Here is a 21,367-nt window from a genome sequence, read left to right on the forward strand (position 1 = left end):
GAGCTACAACCTTTAGAAGAATTTAACCTCTCCCTCCTCCTCCTACTTTTGTGAGACACACAGGCTATAGAGGACCACAGTTGGCTAACTGCCCATCTCCCAGTCAGATAAAACTCTATAAAGCAGTAGTTTTCTCTTGAGGGTAGACCTTTGTTAGGATAACAGAACCCTATAGGTGTATTTTTAAATGATTACGCCTTCCCTTTCCCTGCCCAAAGCACAAGGGAATTTTCCTACCATCTGAGAAGCTGGTAAGTCTTCTGGAGGTAAAATTCAAAAAGGTGTGTGGGGGGAGGAGTCCCCGTAAGACTGAGCCTCAGGAGTTTTTAACACTCAAGCTTGTCTACACTCAGCTGTCAGTAATTCATCAGTTATAATCTATTATGGAATACTAGCTTCTTCTTTTGGTAAACTGTGATACTCTACATTCAGCTATCTCCCCTGCTTTTGGGGACAATGGTTTGCCCTGTAACCTCAACCCTTTGATTGATCTAAAATGAGATGCTACTGGTAGAGGATCTTTATCAGTGGTAAAGAGCTCACCCCACATGTTTGAAGCCCTGGGTTCAAGTCCCAGAACCACAAAAACAAAAATGCAAACTAAAACAGATTTGCTGTTTTTCAGCTTCCCGTGCACATGCTAAGCAAGTGCTCTACCACTGAGCCACATCCTCAGCTCTTCAGCTTTTTTCTTGTGAATGTGTGAGTGTATAGACTTTTAAGTTCTTTATATCAGGGTGGGCCTTGGTCTGACCTCAAGCGACCTGAAGACATTACATTTTCAATCTAATTGTTATATCTGCATCATGGCACTTAGTATAGCTGATCTCTTTTAGGCAGTTAGTTCATTCTCTTGCCAAGTAATTCTTCAACCTTTAGAAAGTGAAATTGCTTAATAAAAAAAAATTCACTAAGTCTGCAGGACACAAAATCAACATACAAAAATCATTATACACTCACAATGAGCTATCAAAAAAGAAATCAGGAAACCAATGTCATTTACAAGAGCATCAAAAATGAATGAATAAATTTAACCAAGTGAAAGATCTGTATAAAGTTCTGAAAACCATAGACTATCAATAAATGAAATGGAAGATGAAACAGATAAATGGAAACATATCTCATGTTCACAGATTTGAAGAATATTTAAATGTCCATAGTACCAAAGCATCTTAAGATTCAGTGCAATTCCAGGTGTGGTGGCTCAAGCCTATAATCCTGGCTACTTAGGAGATGGAGATCAGGTGGATCATGATTCCAGGCCAGCCTGAGTAAAAAGTTTGTGAGACCTCCACCTCAACCAATGGCTGGGCACAGAGGCCAGAGCCTGTCATACTAGCTAGAAAGGGAAGCACAAATAGAAGATGGCAGTCCAGGCCTGCTCAAGCATAAAATGAGACCCTAGCTCAAAAATAACCAATGCAAAAAGGGTTACCACTTGGCATGGCTCAAGTGGTAGAATACCTGCTTAGCAGGTGCAAGGCCCTCCTGAGTTCAACTCCTAGTAACATTTAAAAAAATAAGATAAAATAAAAAGTTGCTGGGTGCCAGTGGCTCACACCTGTAATCCTCACTACTTGGGAGGCTAAGATCAGAAAGAGTGCAGTTCGAGGCTGGCCCAGGCAAACAGTTCATGAGACCCCCCCCATCTCCAAAATAGCAAAAGCAAAATGGACTGAAGGTGTGGCTCAAGCAGCAGAGTATCTGCTTTGCAAAAACATGGAGCCCTGAATTCAAACTTCAGTCCCACAAAAAAAAAGAAAAAAAAATCCGATGACAAGTAGACTTGGAGAAAATATCTGCAAACTAACATGACTAAAAACTGGGCAAAGGGCCTAAGACATTTCTCAAAAGAAAAGATACAAATGGCCAACAAGTTTAACAAAACTACTCAACTCCATTAATCATCAGAGAAATGCAACTTAAAACTACAATGAGATATTACATCACACCTAATCAGAGTGGCGAAAAGATTAAAGAAAGTAAGTGTTAACAAGAATGTGGAAAAACAGAAACTGATAAACATTGTTGGTGGTAATGTAAATTAGCACAGCAATTATGGAAAACACTATGGAGGTTCCTCAAACAATTAAAAATGGAAATGCCGTATGATTAAGTAATCTGACTTCTAGGTATTTATCTAAAAGAAACCAAATCAAGCATGCCAAAAGAGGTATCTGCACACCTATGTTCACTGCAGGATTATTCTGTAGCCAAGATATAGATAAGTGAATGGATAAATAAAATGTGGTATGTGAGTGTATAAACACACAGAGTAGAATACTATTCAGGCTTAAAAAAGAAGGAAGGCATGTCATTTGTGACAATATGGATGAACCTGGAAGATGTTATACTAAGTGAACTAAAGCAGACACAAAAAAGACAAATACTCCATGATCTCACTTACATGTGAAATATTAAAAAAGAAAAATCAAACTCTACAGATGCAGAGACTAGAATGGTGACTACCAAGGGCTGGGGGAGAAGGGATGAAGAAAAGAACAGGAAATGGTTGGTTACAGTCAGGATGAATAAGTAGCTCTGGAGATAGATTGTACAGCACTGTTGATTATAATTAACAGAAATGTACACTTGAAATTTAAAAAATAAAAAGACATGAGAAACTATCAAAAAAAAGAATGTGAAATTGCTTAATGGTAACAAAATACAAGATGGCTTCAAAAGAATGTTGCTTTTAAGTTTTAAACTATATTTAACTACTTTAATAAAAATTGGGAATTTAGTGCTAGAGTTCTGATTAGATACTGCAGCTGAAACTTCAGCAAAGGCAGAGTCAAAAATACCAGTGATATAAAGTTGCTAAGTAGTAGTTATTTAGGAAGAACAATCATCAAAGCAGCTCTGAAAATGAAATAAAAAAATAATCTTAATCTTTCAGTTTGATCCTAATTGACAGATAAGAGAATGGTACTATGTGGCTTATCAAAAGCAAAGCAAAAGATAATCAGTTAAATTCATTCCTTCAACAAATACTTACGAAAATAAACCAGGTATCATGGCTGAGTACTCATAAAAGGATAAAAAAAATGTTCAAAGTGTATAAAAGCCGATTGTCTAAAGGAAAGACAAATTTATAAAATAAACCATCACAGTTAAGTCTTACATTAGTGGTATAGTGCACAGGAAAAAAGATGATTTCTTTGTTCATATGCATTCTGTGTATATGAATGGGACCTGGGAACAGGTAGAGAAATTTACAAAATGGTGCCTTAAAATGCACCCTTTATTACCCACTGGCCTTTTTCCCTTCCCCTAAGTCATCTGTCCTTACAGGAGTTAGAAAAAAAAAAAAGAGTTAAGCCTGCTTAGCTCAGTGCTGTCCTCTCCCCTTCAGATATGCCTGCCTGCAGAGAAGATATATTCTGGTTTGCTTTTCACTTGGGTGGTAAGAAGCTTGCCAGACCCTGGGAAGGATGCCTATGTTTATGCAGCTGTGTATGGGATGAGGAAGATGATATACTTCAAGGTAAAGTCTTAGCAAGCCTTTGTGTCCACAGAATGTCAAGTCACATTTTCTAATCTAATCTGCTTTCTGGGAGACTCCTTTTCATCTCATTCACGTCTTCCTGAATTTTTTTTTTTTTTCTTTAAGCTATAGATGGAACCCAGGGCCTCACATATGCTAGATAAGCACTGTTCCACTGAGCCACAACAAAACCTACCATCTTCAATTTGAACAGTATTATTTACTAGGCATCTCTAAACCCAAAGGATCCCATGTGCAAGGCTATTTAAAAAATATGTAACATGTGTATATATCCTTGGAGTTTAAAGTACAGAGTATATATGAAAATGATGAGGTGAAGGTAGATTATAGACAGACTACAAAAGCAGACAAGTCTGTAATTATCTTGCTGTCAATAGACTCTAGGATTCAGCTCAAATTATATGAGAAAGCAGAACTAGAGAATAATTCTGAAGAGTTTATTTGATGGGCAGAGGCATTTGAACAGATCATTTCCTTAGGAAATCACTGAGCAGAAATAAGACTTTGGTGACCAAAAGAGCTCTGCTCTCCTCACACTGTCAGGGGAACTCATGGACTAGGCAGAGAAACAAAAATGGAAAGACTGTAGGATTTTTAAGAATTCAGGAAGATTCTTAAGAAAGTAAGTGACAAGAAGATTTGTGTTGGGTTGGGGATACAGCTCAATGGTACAGTGCTTGCCAAACATGCACAGATCCCAGGTTTATTCCAGAACCACCAAAATACACAAGAGATTTATGTTTAGAAGAGTAATTTCTACAGCAAACGGCAAATATGAAAGATAATGTTGTAACAAAAATTAGGAAGTTACTGCAAAAGCCAAAGGGCTATGGTATTGACTAAATAATCACATAGCTAAACTGTGAAATATGTAGCAATGTAAAGAAAAGAGATTAATTTTCACATACTATTATAGAAAGATCTAAGGCACATGGTTCCATTTAAAAAGGAGGGGAAGGGGAAGGGAGGAAGGGGGGAAGGGAGGACGGGAGGAAGGGAGGAAGGGAGGAAGGGAGGAAGGGAGGAGAGGAGGAGGGGAGGAGGGGAGGAAGAAAGAAAGAAATCTGTGTATAAATTTTATAATTAAAAACTAATTTTAATTAAGGGGAGAGCTGGGAGAGGGAGGGTCATGCCTATAATCCCAGCACTAGAAAGGCTGAGGCAGGAGGCTCCAGAGTCCAAGGCCAGGCTGGGCTACATACATAGTGAGACCTTGTCTCACGGCGAAAAAACAATCAAGAGGAGAAATTATGAGGGCCTTCCCTCCTGCTATGATAGTGAAAAGATAAGAGAGCAGTTATACATGAGAAGATGACAAACCTGGTAGGGTCCACTTCAAAGCTCACATGTTGCCAATCAGAGGATGTGATAACAATTCGTAATAAAGGATCCAGGAGTTTTTGTAGATAGGTAGCACCATATACCTAAAGAAATGCACTATTAGGAATTTGTTATGCTGGCTCCATATATCTTGCATTAAAAAAATAATTTGCACTACACATTCCATATGTAATTGCTGCTTGACAAACCTTAGCATACACACACAAAATGAATGATACAAACCTTGAAGCAGAATGTCATTATTTTACTGGCCAAGCTGTTCCCTCGGAAAAGAGTCTGCATTGAGTCTGCCAATTCTACTTCCTTAGAAAACATGTTCCAGAGCAGTTGGTAGAGTAAATGCCGAGAATCAAACAGAGTAACCAGAACTCGAGCTAGTTCATCCTAAGAACAAAACAATATTGTGTTAAATTTGAATATTTTTATTTTTCATAAACAAGAATCTGAAGATAGGCAAAAAGGCAAATCAAGGTAAATTGTAACTGATTAATATTTTCTTGGGGTTTATCTGTATACATTCTTCTATGATAAATGACTGCTTATGAATGTTTATTATAGATGTCAATTCTAAGGATTAAGTGGTGAGAGATAAGAGACCTAGTCTTTGCCAGAAGACAGAAAGACTCTAGGATTCAGCTCAAATTATATGAGAAAGTAGAACTAGAGAATAATTCTGAAGAGTTTATTTGATGGGCAGAGGCATTTGAATAGATCATTTCCTTAGGAAATCACTGAGCAGAAATAAGACTTTGGTGACCAAAAGAGCTCTGCTCTCTTCACACTGTCAGGGGAACTCATGGACTAGGCAGAGAAACAAAAATGGAAAGACTGTAGGATTTTTAAGAAATCAGGAAGAAAAGGATCTGGGCTGGGCATGCAAAACCCAGAGAACAGGCAGATTTACAAAGTTAGAGTGGTTGGAATGAGGACTGAAATTCCATCTATTACTTATATAATGCCTTTTTGGTATACTCAATAAGAATGATCTGCTAATAAATCACTGACTAACCGCAAGATGAAAGGAGCCCTAGAGAGAACAGAGATAACCATAAAAAGATGCTTCAGCCCTCAAGTAGCAACAACAAAGGTCAGGATCATGGTCCATAGTCCCTCAACCTGGCCTAGTCCCAGGATTACAAAAACTTGATTTCAGTAAAGGAAAAGTTTAATAATCTTAACCACAAATAACTTAGAAGCCAAAGAATCATCAATACTTAGTATTCTACTCTACTACCCATAGTTACATAATACATATTTGGCAAAATACAAAAACTATATTCTCTAATATAAAATTGTGAAAATGTAGTTACAAAATAGAACTATTGGGCTAGGGATATAGCTCAGTGGTACAAGGTTTGCCTAGCACACACAAGGTCCTGGGTTCAATCCCTAAAACCACAAAGGCCAAAACAGCAGTTATTTTAAGAATGCTGTGTTAAGTGGTTTTTTTCTACACTGCATTCCTCCCCTCTAAGTCTGAAAACTTTAAGCAAATTAATTTAAAAATATATTTACAAAACAGAATTAAAAATTTCAAGCAATATTTTATATTGAATTCTCTTTTAGGTACAGCTATAATAGAAGTGGCCTTTCTCAAAATAAAAGCATTTAAGGGCTGGAGTCATAACTAATAGGAGAGAGCTTGCCTAACATGCATCAGGCCTTCAGTTCAATCTCTAGCACCAAAATAAGTCATTTAAGCAAAGCATGATGGTGCATACCTATAATCCCTGAATTTGAGAGGACTGCAAGTTTAAGGCCAGCCTGGGCTACACAGGGAGACCCTGTCTCAAAAAGTAATTTAAAAAAATCATTTAATGTAAAACTCAGAAATTATTTACTATGAGAAAACTTAATCAATTTCTATTTTGTTTTACAGTACTGGGGATCAAACTCAGAGACAGTGCTCTACCAACTCCTAATTATTTATTATGAAAATTACTGAGTATCTTTAGTGTTAATTACAGGTGGATATTAAAAAGATAATTCAGAATATCCACATTTATAAAACATTTGAAGATCTGTGAACTGATTTTAGGCTTCAGAAGATTTCAGTAATCTGGGGGGGTGCTGCTAATCAATGATCCTAAAACTTTAGTTATGCAAGAAGACTAAGTCCTAGAGAACTGCTGTGCATTATTGTGTTGGTAGATAGCATTACTATACTGTACATGTAAAACTCTGGTAAGAGGGTAGGAACAATGTTAAGTGATCTTACTAAAATATTTGAATCAAATCAAAATAATCAAGAGAAACATTTTAAGCAGCAGCAAGAGTGCTCAAAAGCAGGAATAGATATAAAATATTTGAGGAACACAAAGGTGGCCAGTGTGGCTTAATTTTGGTGAACAAGAAATACAATGGCCTAAAATGAAGGCAGAGAAGAGGCATAGCCCAGATTGGGTACAGCCTTGTAGGCTAAGGTAAAGACTGTGAATTTACTTTATGAAAATAAGCAGAAACAAACATCCAGGTAATGACAGTAGACCTTATTAACTAGACGTTACTATTATTAAAGTCATTTTTTGGTAGGATAAATCAAATGACTTTTTTTTTTTTTTAAGGAGGAAACAGATTTATTAGGACACCATTACAATGGGGAAATGGGCATACTGCCAATCAAATGGCTTTTTAACATGGAAAGGAACAACCCTTTTTGAAATTTTAGCATGTATTAGTAAGAATGTTGTAGTTAGAGGAAAGTTTTTCATTAAATTAAGAGAGAGGCCAAAAAGATGTATCTTCAATATTGAAAATAAGCAATATCACAATTTCAAATGCAAATAGCATGCTTAAAGTAAAAAGTAACTAATACAAGGAGTTATAAAACATAGCCAACTGGAGGTAGTAAACAGGCATAAATCATGGATTCCAGTTCCAGCATTACTAACAGCTATCTAAAATTGGTTTAATCTAATTACCTTATCTAATATATAAAGACACTGGACCAGATCAGTGGTTTTTAATTTTTCTTTTAATTGGTGTTTAAATGAAATTTTTCAGTAGGGTGGAATGAGATAGAATAGTAGAAACATGTAAGAGTGCCAGCTATTTCCCTACAGCTGAAAAACTGCTTAACTATGAAGTTTGGGTTCTTAAATTTTATCAACCCATTAATAAACACTTATTTAACAAACATATTTTGAAGCATTTGCTATGTACCAAGCACTCTTCTTCCCCACTTTCTCAAGAAACTTACCCACTGAGAACAAGGGACCACATTGGCCAGAGCCATCGCTATAGGGAGCTCTCCCTGATCCCCCATCATTGTGACCAACTCTACGAGTCTCTCAAACCGATCCGCCAACACTGTTTCTGCAAGTGTGTCAAATTCTGTTCCTTGTTGAAGGATTTTTGTCAGAACTTCCATAAATGTAGCTCTTGTCTGGAGATCCTTGTGATAACCTAAACCTGAGATGGACAGATAAGTATAAATTGATTTGCATGGTCTTGCTGAAGTACTTGTTTATATGCCAGCTCTCTAGGTTTTAAACTTCTATGTCAAGCTTTCCTTTGATCTCACCTATAGAGTGCATAAGTCCACTGTCCACATTAGCATTGAGTAAGTTTGACATTGCAAGGACTGTACAGTGCCTCAAGGATGCCAGTCTCCGAGACATGCCACGTTTCCTGCCACCTGTTTGTGCGTTTTCATCTTCAACTTCACTACAGTCATTCAAAAGGTTCATAAATAGCGTGAAGTACCTGAGAAACACAAAGGCTGACCCTTACACAGTGAGGTTCACATCAAAAAGCTGATCATTCTGAAATAATCACATAATCACCACATGAGTAGGCATGGGCACTTGCTTCTCTCTCATCTTGGGGCAATTAGCCAGTGTGGTTCATTATGAAGCTGTGTGATGAATGTTATTTTATCTAGACAAAGTACAGTACTCATTTCACAACCTAAGTTCAAAATCCATGCACCTTTTCCTGATAAATGTGTCATTTTAACATTTAACATGTAAAATTAGTGGTCAAAATAGTTCAGACAATGTCATTTCAAAGGACTTAATGAAGCAATCTGGGTTTTATTACAAGTAAACTCACTGACCACATTATTTTCTTTAAAAATCACAACCCCAGGCCTGTCATTATGAGTATTTCTTCATAAGTAGGGTATATTTTGAGACAGCAGGTAATGGCCATAATTCCAAAGCAATTAGGCACATTTTCTAAATATAATCACTTGCCACTTTGGTTACTTGCTTTGAGGGAGGGCTGGGGGAGCACTTTATTTGCTTTTGGCTTTGTATTTTTGATGGATGAAATTTACTTAAGAAATAACTGTGATTTGGCTTCCATCAGTTCCACACCATCTCCTTCCTCAGGTTGTAGCGGAAGACCAGCAAGGAGTGAAACTACTGCTTCCATGCTTGCCTGGTCCAAATCTCTGAAGAAAAATAATTTAGAAACTGTGAGTCTTTCAGGTTCTTCCACTTTACCTTCTCCTCAAATAAACCTCTTATTAAGACATAAACTTTACAAACTACCTATTTCATTAAACAAATTATTAGTACCACCTAAGTAATCTGTGTAAATATGTAGACCAAGAATGCAAAAAAAAAACATTTCAAATTGGGGATGATAGTAATAATAACTTTTGCACACTAATCTTGCCATAATGATGACCTTAAGTCAAAAATACAGGGCTGGGGATGTGGCTCACTGGCAGAGTGCCTGCTTAACATGCATGAGCCTTCGGTTCAATCTCCAGCACCATATAAGCTTTAAACATTTTTTTCAAAATCAATCAAAAGTATGTGCTAGAAACATATGCAAATGGGTATTATGAAGTTCATGGTGTTTAATCGTTTTCTGATATACATTAATGTGTTTATCATTAAAGCACACTTAATTACTTCTTAGACTCAACATAATTAAGTTCCTCAAATAATATCTGTTATCTATCCAATTATAAAACAATCTAATGCCTTATATATCTTCTTTCTCAGTAATGAGACTGTTCTTCCTAAGTTGCCAATACTAACTTTCCAGACATAACACACTCACATTTGTTTTAACTAAATATTTCAGTTTAAGAAAAAAAAAGGGTAATAATAAAGATTGATACTTTATATATTTGAAATGCAAAAGCTTGGCATTCTAAGAACTGAAATACAAATGTATGTATAATAGCCATAATGAAACAATGAAATAGTTTTAATGCCTAGAGTAAAACCTGCTAATGTTGAAATATTATTCTCTCTCTCTCTTTTTTTTTTTTTTTACCTTGTAAGACATTTTACATCATCATCCGCTGCTTGGTTTGATGTTCCCATAACCCAGTCTGTCAGGTATTCTACCATCTTATTCCTATAGAATGGTGAAAACAAGGGAAAACAGCAAACACTTAAAAAAAAAAAATCACAAGCACACCCCTTTACAATAAGATGTTTTATTTAAAAATTTTTAATTTATTTTCTTGAGATAGGGTCTCACTAGGTGGCCCTTGCTAGCCTGGAACTTTCTATTGCACCCCAGGTTGGCTTCAAATTCTTGATCCTCCTGCCTCCGCCTCCCAAATGCTGGGTTTAACAGACATCCAGCACCACACCCAGCAAGATTTATTTATTTTTTTGGCAGCACTGAGGTTTGAACTCAGGACCTCATGCTTACTAGGCAGGCACTCTTACTGCTTAAGCCACTCTGCCAGCACTTTTTTGTAATGGATTTTTTTGAGAGAGGGTCTCACAAACTATTCACTCAGGGCTGGCTTCAAACTATGATTCTCTTCATCTCTGCCTCCTGAGAAGCCAGGATTACAGGTGTGAGCCAACAGCGCCCAGCCCACCAAGACTTTTTAATAGTGCAAATAGCCAAATAATCAAGGTGACATGACAACTTTACGAAAGAGATATTTCTGTCACAGATATTACTGTAAAAGTCAGAAGGCATAAACAGGTGTCACTTGGATATTGGTCCTCTATGTTGACCCTTTGATGGTACCAGTTTGGAAGCAGAATTAAATTTTTAGTGCAAATTCAGCACAATTTTAGAAAAGGGGAGGATTTCCATGTCCACAAAGCTTTAGGAAATATGCGAAGATATTCAAAGAAAAACAAACATGCAAAATGCCCCTTTTACCCAGATAACCATATACCTACAGTGTGGTACTACACTCCATTTTACATAACATTTACAAGACCTTAATTTACACTTTTGAGAACTCACCTAAATTTCATCTCTTGACAAAATGAGAGGTCATCTCTCCTTGCCATCATTACTTCAACTAACTGACACAGTTTTGTTTTTATCTGAATTGCATGGACCATGTTCCCAAGTACACGTACATATCTATTTAGGCAAAGAAACATTTAAAAAAATTATCAGATATAGACAAAAGAAAAGATATTCTAAATGTTTTAATCTCCAGGTATAATGACTAAATTAACTTTAAACATGATTAAGATTTTTAACCTTATTTAGGTGAGAACATATACATCTTCTGGCTATCTGATAGTCACTTTGGATGCTGTAAAGGATGGCAAATAAAAATTACCTTTTTCAATGCATAAGAGGTTTTTTCTTACCTCTGAAAACATGTTTCTGTTATATTTTAATAGCAGAATGCTTACCTGACCAGATTTAACATCATTGCTTCAATGCTAGCTTGTCCCAGATGTTCAGAGCTGCCTTCAGTATGATTATCTAATAAGTTCTTCATTATAGCTATGGTTTGCTCTACAAATTGAGTATTGGTGTCAGTCAATAAAACCTATACAAGGAACAAAATACACAAGTGATTTACCATCAATGTAAAGAAGAGAGATGGCAGAGAGATGAAACTGACTGACCTAAATATCACACACAGGCAGAAATACACACACCCACATAAATACACAAACATAGATACACACAGGCATTCATACCCATACCCAAGACTTTCATACCTCCAGGCACACTTACAAGTCAGAGTCCCTAAGAAGCAAATTGATCTCTACATTAGATAACTCCTCTGTCTGTAAGCTTTTTGACTATTTTTTTAAATTATGAGTTAATTTTCATGCCAGTACCCAATTTAAATGATCTGAAAGAAAAAGGCTTTATTATTTCAAACATGTTACTCTATACATAAGAAGACTGAAAAATAAAACAGAGAATACTTACCTGTCCTTGGGAGTCAAAAAACTTGCTGATGGTATTCTTTAATTTGTTAAATAGCATTGGATAAAGAGCAGGACTCAATTCTAGACCCACCAGATCCTTAACATTGGTCCGTATTTGAAGTCCCACTTTCTCATGGTTACACACCATTAAGGACAACAGCCGATCCATAAATTTGCTGACAGGTGTATCTGCATTTCCTTCTGAGGACATTACTGAAATCATGGAACCTTTACGTTCACTGACGGGACCCATGGGTGGACTGTAGGTTGCCAGACCAGAGTTGCTTCTCTGCTGCAGGCATACTCCACCAAGAGCACAAAGGAAGCCAGTCATGTTGATCCATTCCTGTAGGGAGTCTGTATCAGACAAATCTATGGATCCACCTCCACTCACATGGGACATCCGTCTCTTAACAATGGTTTTATGAAGGCTTTCAGCAGCCTAAACACAAAAATGCGGTGGAAAGCATGAATCAACCTAAACTGGATAAAACCTGACAAATTGCTCTGTCATTTCTCCAGTACAAAAGTACATTTTTTACATTTTAAAAAACAAAACTTGTAAACACCATATATACTTTTAAAGAGCCACTGATATATTTTGTTACAGCTAGATTAATATAATAAATTCAGAGTATCACATATCTTTTTAAAAGCTTTGAGTTACATGATGAACCTTGAAAACACTATGCTAAGTGAAAAAAAGCAAGTCACAAAACAAGGAAAGGGTGTAGGAGGGTGAATATGGTAGAAATATCATGTACTCGTGTATACAAATGGTAAAATGAGACCTTCTGACACTATTTCAGGAGTGGGAATAAGGGAGAATGATAGAGGGGGTGAATTCAATTATGATACATTATGAGAACTTTTATAAACATCACATTGTTCCCCTAGTACAACAATAATAAAAATTTTTTAAAAGCCCACAATAATCTATGATTCTATTTATATGAAATCACCAGAATAGGCAAACCCATAGAGACAATATAGATTAGTGGTTGTCCAGAGCTGAAGGGGTGGAGACAAAAAGGCAGGAAAAAGGGGAGGTGGCTGGGGGCAGCAGGGACAGAATGAGCTGACAGGAATGGGTTTTGGTTTGTCTTTGAGATGATGGAAATATTCTAAAATTGATTATGTGATAGTTACCAACTCCACCAATAATACTAGGTATGTAATTTTACTTTACAAAAAAAAAAAAAAACACCTTTTTTTCTTGTTCTAATTAACAATGACAGAAAAAAAATGAGAGAATGACCAGTTTCTCTCAAATACCAAATAATGAAAGCAAAATGGGTGATACAAATCAAATGTATAAAAATACTAATTAATTACTAATTTCTGAGGTAATAAATTGACAACAGTTGATGAATGAAATTGTACATTTGATAATAACAGTTTAATGAAATGTCCAAATTTTTGAATTTCATTTAACCTATAATGGGTTCAATCTACAGCCCACCACATCTCTTAATTAGAATATCTGACAAAATAGCAAAATGAGTTATTTCCATTTTAATTTTTTTTTAACCCCATCACCCATTTTCTGAAAATTCTGTGAAATACTTTGATGAAGAAAGAAAGAGTAAGATAAAGGAGACTAAGACACCTATAATCCACCTACTCAGCAGAAATGTGACACCCTATGTGAAAAATAACTAAAGCAATAAAAGGTCTGGGGAAGTGGTTCAAGTGGTAGAGCACCTAATTAGCAAGCACAGATTCTGAGTTCAAACTGTAGTACTGCAAAAGCAAAAAGGAGGAAAGACAGGGGAGAAAAGGAGATGCGAGAAGGAAGGAATGGTCTATACAGTAACTGGTTTCTAGCAGTGTTGTGCAATATTTTTAATTTTAATTAATTTTATTTTATTCTAAGTTTCAATAATCACATTAGACAGTACAGGTGTAGATGAACCACAATTAAGTAGTCTTAAGACAAACAACTATATACTTATTACACTAAGAGTGACTCAAAAAGGATTACGTAAGTGAAATGGCAGATCAATTAACAGATAAAAATCAACTTTACAAACTCACCTGGCCATCTTCCATTTTGGCTTTTGGATAGTTCAGGATTAGTTTTGTTGCTTGTTCCCATTTTGCATGTGTATCTTCCCAAGCCTAAAATGAAGGCAATTGTCACTTGAAAGCAAATTCAAGCCAAGAGCAAAAAATCAATCAGCAGCTTTCCAGATTTCAAGTATAACATCCAACTTATAATATGCATATTTGTCAGATTTGCTTCAAAAGCTATTCCTGATCACACGGATAACAACAGGATTCAAAGGGTAGAAGGGTGCAAAGATTCTGAGGGTAGAAGCCTTGGAGGGGTGTGTCTGTTGCTGAGGGCATACCTCTGTGTTTCCTGCAGTGGGATGTTCAATGCGCCTTAGCAGTGCCATTACTCTTTTCTGAAGTGCTGCTCTTCCTAAAAAAAGACAAAGGCAAATCAAGTTAGTATGCTGAGAGTCCTATGTGTCAATGGGGAACTTGACAACTTCCACCCAAAAGGCAGAGTATAAGGAATGGAAGGAATGCTTCAAATGGTAACGCTGAACACTTCCTTTTACCAGCCTCATAGGAAAGGTATTCATCTTGAACTCCATAATGTCCACAGTATAAAACAGTCATTCTCCCATCTATGGTTTACTCAAAATACATGCCAATGTGCTTAGAACTTCACTATGCACAATTCAAGAATATTTTATGTAATCTCCAACTCATGGTAATCTACATGACCAATTATTTAACAAATGCATAGCACATAGATACTAACAATTTATTTTAAATGCTATTAATTTCAAGTAAGTTATTTGAATTAGCCCTGTAAATTTACAAAGTGTAATCTTAACTACACCCTCACATTTTTAATATAATCAGATGTCGTGTGATTCAAAGCAGACTGAGTAGAAAAACAAAAAGCCCATTACCCACATTTACCTGTTGACATCATGTTGCTGACAGAGGCAAACTCCATGAATGTGTTATAGTTGGGCAAGAAGTTGTGCACCGACACTTCATCCACCCCACACCGGATATCTGCTTCCTCACAGAGGTGGCGAAAACAGGACATGGCAACCAGAACAGCTTCAGTGTCAGGGCTCCACAGAAACATGTACAAGGCTACCTCCAGCTTGGTCTGAGCTTGTCGGCATATTGGAGGGGTTCCACTGCACCCCGCTGCACTATCCTAGAAATCAGGAGTGTGTGGGAAGCATATATTTGCAACTTAGGTGATCTTAGTTACAAAACTCAGCAATGCGACACACCCTGTACCATATACATCCTCATACAAAACTCACAAGAGCTTTCCTCTTTAATCAGAAGTTTTTCAAATAAATCTGTCAAATTTCCACTCAAATAGATTATTACCATACTCTAGATTCTAGAAATGCAAATTAAGTCTAACACAGCTTCAGCAAAAATGTAATGCACTTCTCCATCAGTTAAAAATGATAAAGGAAGAGGAAGAAATAGTAAATATTGCTTCCTAGAGGGAAGAAACAAAATACATTGCAGCACTGCTTGAAATAAAGGCATAAATAAGAATCAAATATTATGGTAAAAGATATATTTGATTCTGAATCACATATTCCCCAAACATGAAATGAAGCAACTCATTTTCAAAACAGATGCAAATTCTATGGGCAAACAAATAATATTACTATATTGCTTAGCTGAGCTTTATTCCTCAGTAGAAGGCTGTATTAAAAATTAAGGGTGAAAAAGTAAAGTTTGGAAAACAAATTCTTCTGTAATGATTTGATACTTTCACTTATACTTAAACAACTTGGGGACAATTACCCATCAACATTAAGCAAAATGTTTTGTTTTTATCCTAGTAAATTTGAACTTCACAGCTTTTAAACTTCTAGATATGAATGTTTTTTCTTATGGGGTAGAGGATTATAATAGCTATACTTATCAGCTATAGTGTCAAATAATCAAGTGCTGTTTACACCTGATCTAATTTAATCCTTACAAGACTCTGTGGCAAATATTGTTATAATCCTCATTTTATTGACTGCTTTCCCCCACCCAATAGGGTCTCTCACTATGTAGCCCAGCTGGCCCTGAATTTTTGATTCTACTGCCTTAGCCACCTGGGTGCTGGGATTACAGGGAAGAATCACAATGCCCAGCTATCTCCATTTTAAATTTGAAAAGCTGACGCACAGAGCTGTAAAGAAGTTGTCCAAGTTTCCACACAGAGGAGTGATACAACTAGAATCTAAGTAGTTTTTAACTACTGTGCTATATTACCGAGTTCAAATTTACTAAAGTTCACTCAGGAAAAAAAACAGAGCACAGATGATGTTACAGGAAAATCACAAAAGAAGCTGCTTACCATGGAGGAATTTCCTTTTCCCTTCCGCAGAGATGCTCCAGGAGTATAGGTACGTAGTAATTCTTCATGATCCATGGACATCTGAGTGGTAGTTCCACTAGCAGGAACATCACATCCTACTCCATAAAGGAAAAGAAAGTGACAGGAACTTCTATCTGCCTGCTAGAAAAAAGAAATAAATTCTCCTGAAGCAATGACAACCAAAAGGAATAAATACTTTATGTGAATTGTCTATCTGTTTAAGACAACCTAGAAACCTCTCCTCTCAATCCCTAGGCCTAACACTGAGAAACATTCATTAGGACAAAGCTCATCAGGACAAATATTTGCTCAGTGTCTTTCAAACTCCACTCAGCTTTCTACTCTTCAAATCATCACTCACAGCAGATTCTGGAAATGTAAATAAAATATAACATGGACTTATCTGAAATATCAGTAACATAAATATCTTGTATGAAAACCATAAGGCAATCTCAGTCAATTATAAATGACAACGATTTTTTTCCCATTTTATCCTGTGCCATGTCAGAATAATTAGAAGCTGACTCTTTTGAGATAAAGTTATATGCCAAGTTTATCATAGGAGTGATTTTACTAATGCTTGTAATGTAGGTATTATACTGTAGGCAAGGGCACAAAATTCTGAAGTCTAATCTCTTTCCTTATCTTTGGCATTAAGTTCCACTATATTAACACAAGGTAAGCCAGATGTGAAGAAACTCATCTCATTATTAGTACATTTCTAAAAATAAAATTAACAAAATGCATGGCACTGAAAAGCAAGTTAGTTTGATACATTTAAGATTTCTTATGGCTATGATTCTAGGATAAAACAAAAACTCACTAAATCAAGTATTCCTGAAACTATGTCATAATATAACTTTGAAATTACAGAAACTGTATGTTAAAAGAAATGTAAGGCTCTTTCTTATCCTCACAACTCTATCACATTTCAATCTTCAGAATCAAAAATTACCCTTCAACCAACTTTAGAAAGACTCTTGATCTTTTTAAATATGAAGTCTTTATGGAAGGAATATAAGTTAACCTAGATTGAGGGCCTCTTCCTTTCAGCTTTTTGATAAATAACATTTTCTGCACTGTCTAGTCATGTGATCTAAATCTTAGTATGGACTTGAGAGTAAAGAAAGAATGTGCTTCTCAGCCTCTTACGGGTATAGAAGCCTCCACTTCTAGGCCTGTGCCAAGGAGTCCTGCTTAAGTCAACTAGAATTCATCGAAATTGCAGTTTTTAAACCAACATCTCAGAGTAATTTTTAAAATTTTGTCAGCCCTTGTCCTCTGCACATGTGTTCTCTTAAGGACCATGTACAGGGAGGAGCTGAAGTAGAACCTAATTTGACTTTTAAACATTTCCTTAATCTGTACCATTACTATTCCAAATACTCTTCCAATTTTAAAAATGTTATTTCCTTACCTTATTTTTAAGAAGAAATTTATTCCTGCATATCAAAATTTCCCGTAACCACTTGAGAATTTCTGTGCTACTAAGCATTTGATGGCTAGTTAATTTCTTGCATATGTAAAACAGCATTTGTGAACTGCAGTAAACATAAAGCTTATTGTTACCAAAATCATCAATAAATAGTATAACATGCATATAATCACACATAAGAAGTGTACTCTCATGACAGATACAAACTTAGAGATTCTTAACGTCCCTTGTAGGATTTGTTTTAGAGAAATTATAATTCAAGTGCTAATAGCACCATAATCAAAGGAAATAAGTCTATAGATTATATTTTTAAAGTAAGGACTTAACTGCTTTGTGCAGTTGCAGTATCATAGCCAATGAGGTTTATCCAAGGCATGACTGTTGCTAATTGAAAAAAAAAAAAAAAAAGAATTTAAAAGCCCCTCTACTGTCCAAACTTTTACCTATGAATCCCATCCTTTCAGTGGGCATAATTAGAAATGATAAGTCACATGCACAGCAGAGGATGTATATAAGCAAAAGCATTCTACAGTGGGGGTCTGTACCTACAAAACAAAACCAGCCCAGCATTTGCTTTTATAAATAAAGTTTTCATGGAACACAGAAAGCCATGTTCATTCATTCACATGTTGTCCATGGCTACTTTCTTGCTCCAAAGCAGCAATGAGAAGCTATGACTAGATGACCTACAGAGCCTAACATATTTCCCATCTGTCCCTTTAGAAAACAAGTTTGCTGATCCCTACTCTAGAACTATACTATCTAGGATGGTAACCACTAGCAAGCCACAAGTGGCTTTCTGAGCACTTTAAATTTGTCTTATCCAAAATAAGATGTGCTGATAGCATGAAACACACACCAAGTTTTGAAGACTTTATGAAAAGGAGAATACAAAATATATAATCAACAACTCATATTGATTATATGTTGAAATAGTATTTATGTGTATACACACACACACACACACACACACACTGTGTTAAATAAAATGTATTATTAAAATTAACCTTATCTTTTTCTTTTTACTTTATAATGTAGTAACTAGAAAAATTTAAATTACATCTGTGGTTCACATTATATTATCAGACAGCAAAGCTACCAAATGACTTAGTATGGCATTTCAATGATGAAATAATGGTAACAGCAAAACTTGAGGCTTACAGAGTCACACCTTCCTCAACATGGTGTCATTACAGTCATTGAAAGATAATTTACTTAATCTAAGAAAAACATGATGGAATTATACATATAATACATATTTTGCCTTCTAAACAGATGTTCATTCTTGATTTATTTATCAAAAAGCATTGGTATTATGGATGATTAATGAGATCATAGATTTTTTTCAAAATTATTTTTATTTTATTTTATTATTTTGGGTTGAACCACACTTGAGCCACACCTTCAGTCCTTTTTTTTTTTTTTAAAAACTTGATTAGTGCTGGTAATCAAAATCAGGGCTTCATCTCTCATGCTAGGCAAGTACTGTACATGAGCTAAGTGTCCACTTCAAAAACAATGTTACAAAATGTTAAAAATGTAGACTTATAATTGTAAAAATCTTTTAAAAACACAGATATAACTATACAAATAAAAAATCTGAAATAAGACACCAAACAACAGTACTTACAGCTGAGTGACAAAACACAGCGCTATTTTAAAATTTTTATTTTCTATGTTGCTAAGATATTGTCTAGTTAAAATTAAAAATATTCTAATAATTTTAAAGTTAGATAAAACACAAAATCATAAAACTTCTAGAGTTATAACTGAACAAAGTTTTCCAATGTACTAAATACTATAAAGTTAATATCTAAAGACCCAAAATACAAAATTAAATTTTAAAATTAAATTAAAAAATAAGGTACATATACCTAATCTCCCAAAATGTTTCTATAGGAGCATCAGGATTCCACAGATCAATGCTGTCTAACTGATGAAGAACCAACAAAGCCTAAATTGCAAAAAGAGAGAGAGAAACTCACTTTAAAATTTTCTGGAAAAAGTAACACTCGAGTCCTTAATTTTTTTCCAAATAATTCAGTTCTTATGAATTTTTTTTTTGTATTATAGATGCAATGCAAAAGGGAAATTTTTGAACAGGTCCTTGCAAATACTGTCAAGTGACATTCCAAAAAGAATGCAATCAATGTATCAACTGGTAAGAACAATGGCAATGTACACAGATATATTAGATATAGGCAAAGAGTACACAATAAATGCTGAAATATTTTTGTAAACATTTCAGATACTTGTATCGTTAAGCATATAGTATACACATGATAAAGTAGCAAATCTTAATATTATAACTCAATGAATTTTCACTAATCTATACACCCTCCCATTACCCAGATTAACGCCCAGAAGCCCTTTTTACTTTATCTCCCAGTCATCAACACTTCACAAAAGCTTCCCTCACAACAACAGATTGTTTTACCTGTTTTTAAACTTTGTTTAAAATTTGACTATTTTGCTTGGCTATTTTTACTCAATATTGTTTTGAGTTTTACACTGACTCATTCTTTTACACTGTTGTATTCAATTGAATGAATATAAGGAAAACTATCTATTCTCTTGATACATTTGAACTATTTTCCACATTTGGAGGGCTAATTCAAATTATCCTACTGATAGTATTGTGTGTGTTTTTGATAAACATACATATGCATTTCTATTGGATCTATAGGAGTGAATTGCTAGGCTATATGTTTCACTTTAACAGATATTAAAAACAATATTTGTTATTATACTAATATCCTATTATATGAATGAAAAATATATATCATTTGAAAATTCATAAATCTTTTTTATTGATTTCTAGTTTAATTGTACTTTAATCACAGAAAATATTTCCAACGATTCAATCCTTTGGAAATTGAAGAGTCTTGCTTTGTGCTTAGGATATAGTACATTTTCCATGTGTACCTGAAAAGAAAGTTCTGCATGACATTAACTGTAGTACTGTACACACGTCAAGTTGGTCAAACTGGATAATAGTGTTCTTCAAATCTATTCCTTATCATTTTTCCACTTGTTGTTCTATCATATTTTGAAAAAGGTATGCTCAAGTATTCTACTATAACTGGATTTGTAAACAGCTCCTTTTACTTTTGCATGTATTTTATAGTTTTTGCTTTATATATTCTGAAATGTTATGATATTCATACTGTTTTACTTTCTGAATAGTATGCATCCTTTTGTAATTATAAGATGCCCCTCTTTATTTCCAGTAATACTTCAGCCCAGGCCAACCCTGAACTCAAGATGCACCTGCCCCCACCTTCCAAGTGCTGGGATTACAGTTGTGCTCCACCACACTAGTATTTACAGGAATGCTTCTTGCTTTAAATCCTGAATCTATATATTATGCTAGCCTTCTTGGATTAGTGTTTATATTGACATATTTTTCTATCCTTGTGATACCTATCTTGCAGTGTCCTCATTTTTAAGTTATACTGCTTATTTTTAAAAAACATGCAAAGATTTTTGCACTAGTAGGTATTTACTGAAGAGAAGTGAAAATGTCTGTTCACATATATTTGTATGCAAATGTTCCTGGAAGCTTTATTTGTAATAGCCAAAATTCAGAAACACAAATTTCC

At 35.2% G+C, this 21,367-nt stretch overlaps 1 protein-coding gene, 1 non-coding gene and 1 pseudogene across 11 annotated transcripts in view; 1 reads left to right on the plus strand and 2 right to left on the minus strand.

The window, feature by feature from the left end:
* Nf1 (neurofibromin 1) overlaps positions 1–21,367 on the minus strand; it is a 272,178-nt gene that overhangs the window by 130,621 nt on the left and 120,190 nt on the right. For 9 of the 10 annotated variants that reach the window (XR_012438691.1, XM_074046432.1, XM_074046430.1 and 6 more), the window contains 15 exons: positions 19,640–19,719; positions 17,748–17,871; positions 16,310–16,471; positions 14,902–15,151; positions 14,316–14,389; positions 13,999–14,082; positions 11,963–12,403; positions 11,431–11,570; positions 11,027–11,149; positions 10,085–10,168; positions 9,129–9,245; positions 8,373–8,554; positions 8,049–8,260; positions 5,072–5,233; positions 4,829–4,932 (listed from right to left, as the gene is read on the minus strand). Coding sequence is in view for 9 of the 10 variants with exons in the window: in XM_074046432.1 (XP_073902533.1) it covers positions 4,829–4,932; positions 5,072–5,233; positions 8,049–8,260; positions 8,373–8,554; positions 9,129–9,245; positions 10,085–10,168; positions 11,027–11,149; positions 11,431–11,570; positions 11,963–12,403; positions 13,999–14,082; positions 14,316–14,389; positions 14,902–15,151; positions 16,310–16,471; positions 17,748–17,871; positions 19,640–19,719 (2,339 nt within the window). In the remaining variant the exon portion in view is untranslated. The remainder of the gene's footprint in view (positions 1–4,828; positions 4,933–5,071; positions 5,234–8,048; positions 8,261–8,372; positions 8,555–9,128; positions 9,246–10,084; positions 10,169–11,026; positions 11,150–11,430; positions 11,571–11,962; positions 12,404–13,998; positions 14,083–14,315; positions 14,390–14,901; positions 15,152–16,309; positions 16,472–17,747; positions 17,872–19,639; positions 19,720–21,367) is intronic. The other variant, XM_074046426.1, reaches the window with a different exon arrangement.
* Positions 10,433–10,506, minus strand: Trnat-agu (transfer RNA threonine (anticodon AGU)). The gene has a single exon. It is a non-coding gene; the product is annotated as a tRNA-Thr (tRNA).
* On the plus strand, positions 18,093–18,174 carry LOC141414242 (U4 spliceosomal RNA; annotated as a pseudogene).

This window comes from Castor canadensis, chromosome 11, assembly GCF_047511655.1.
Source record: "Castor canadensis chromosome 11, mCasCan1.hap1v2, whole genome shotgun sequence".
NCBI classification, from domain to species: Eukaryota; Metazoa; Chordata; class Mammalia; order Rodentia; family Castoridae; genus Castor; species Castor canadensis.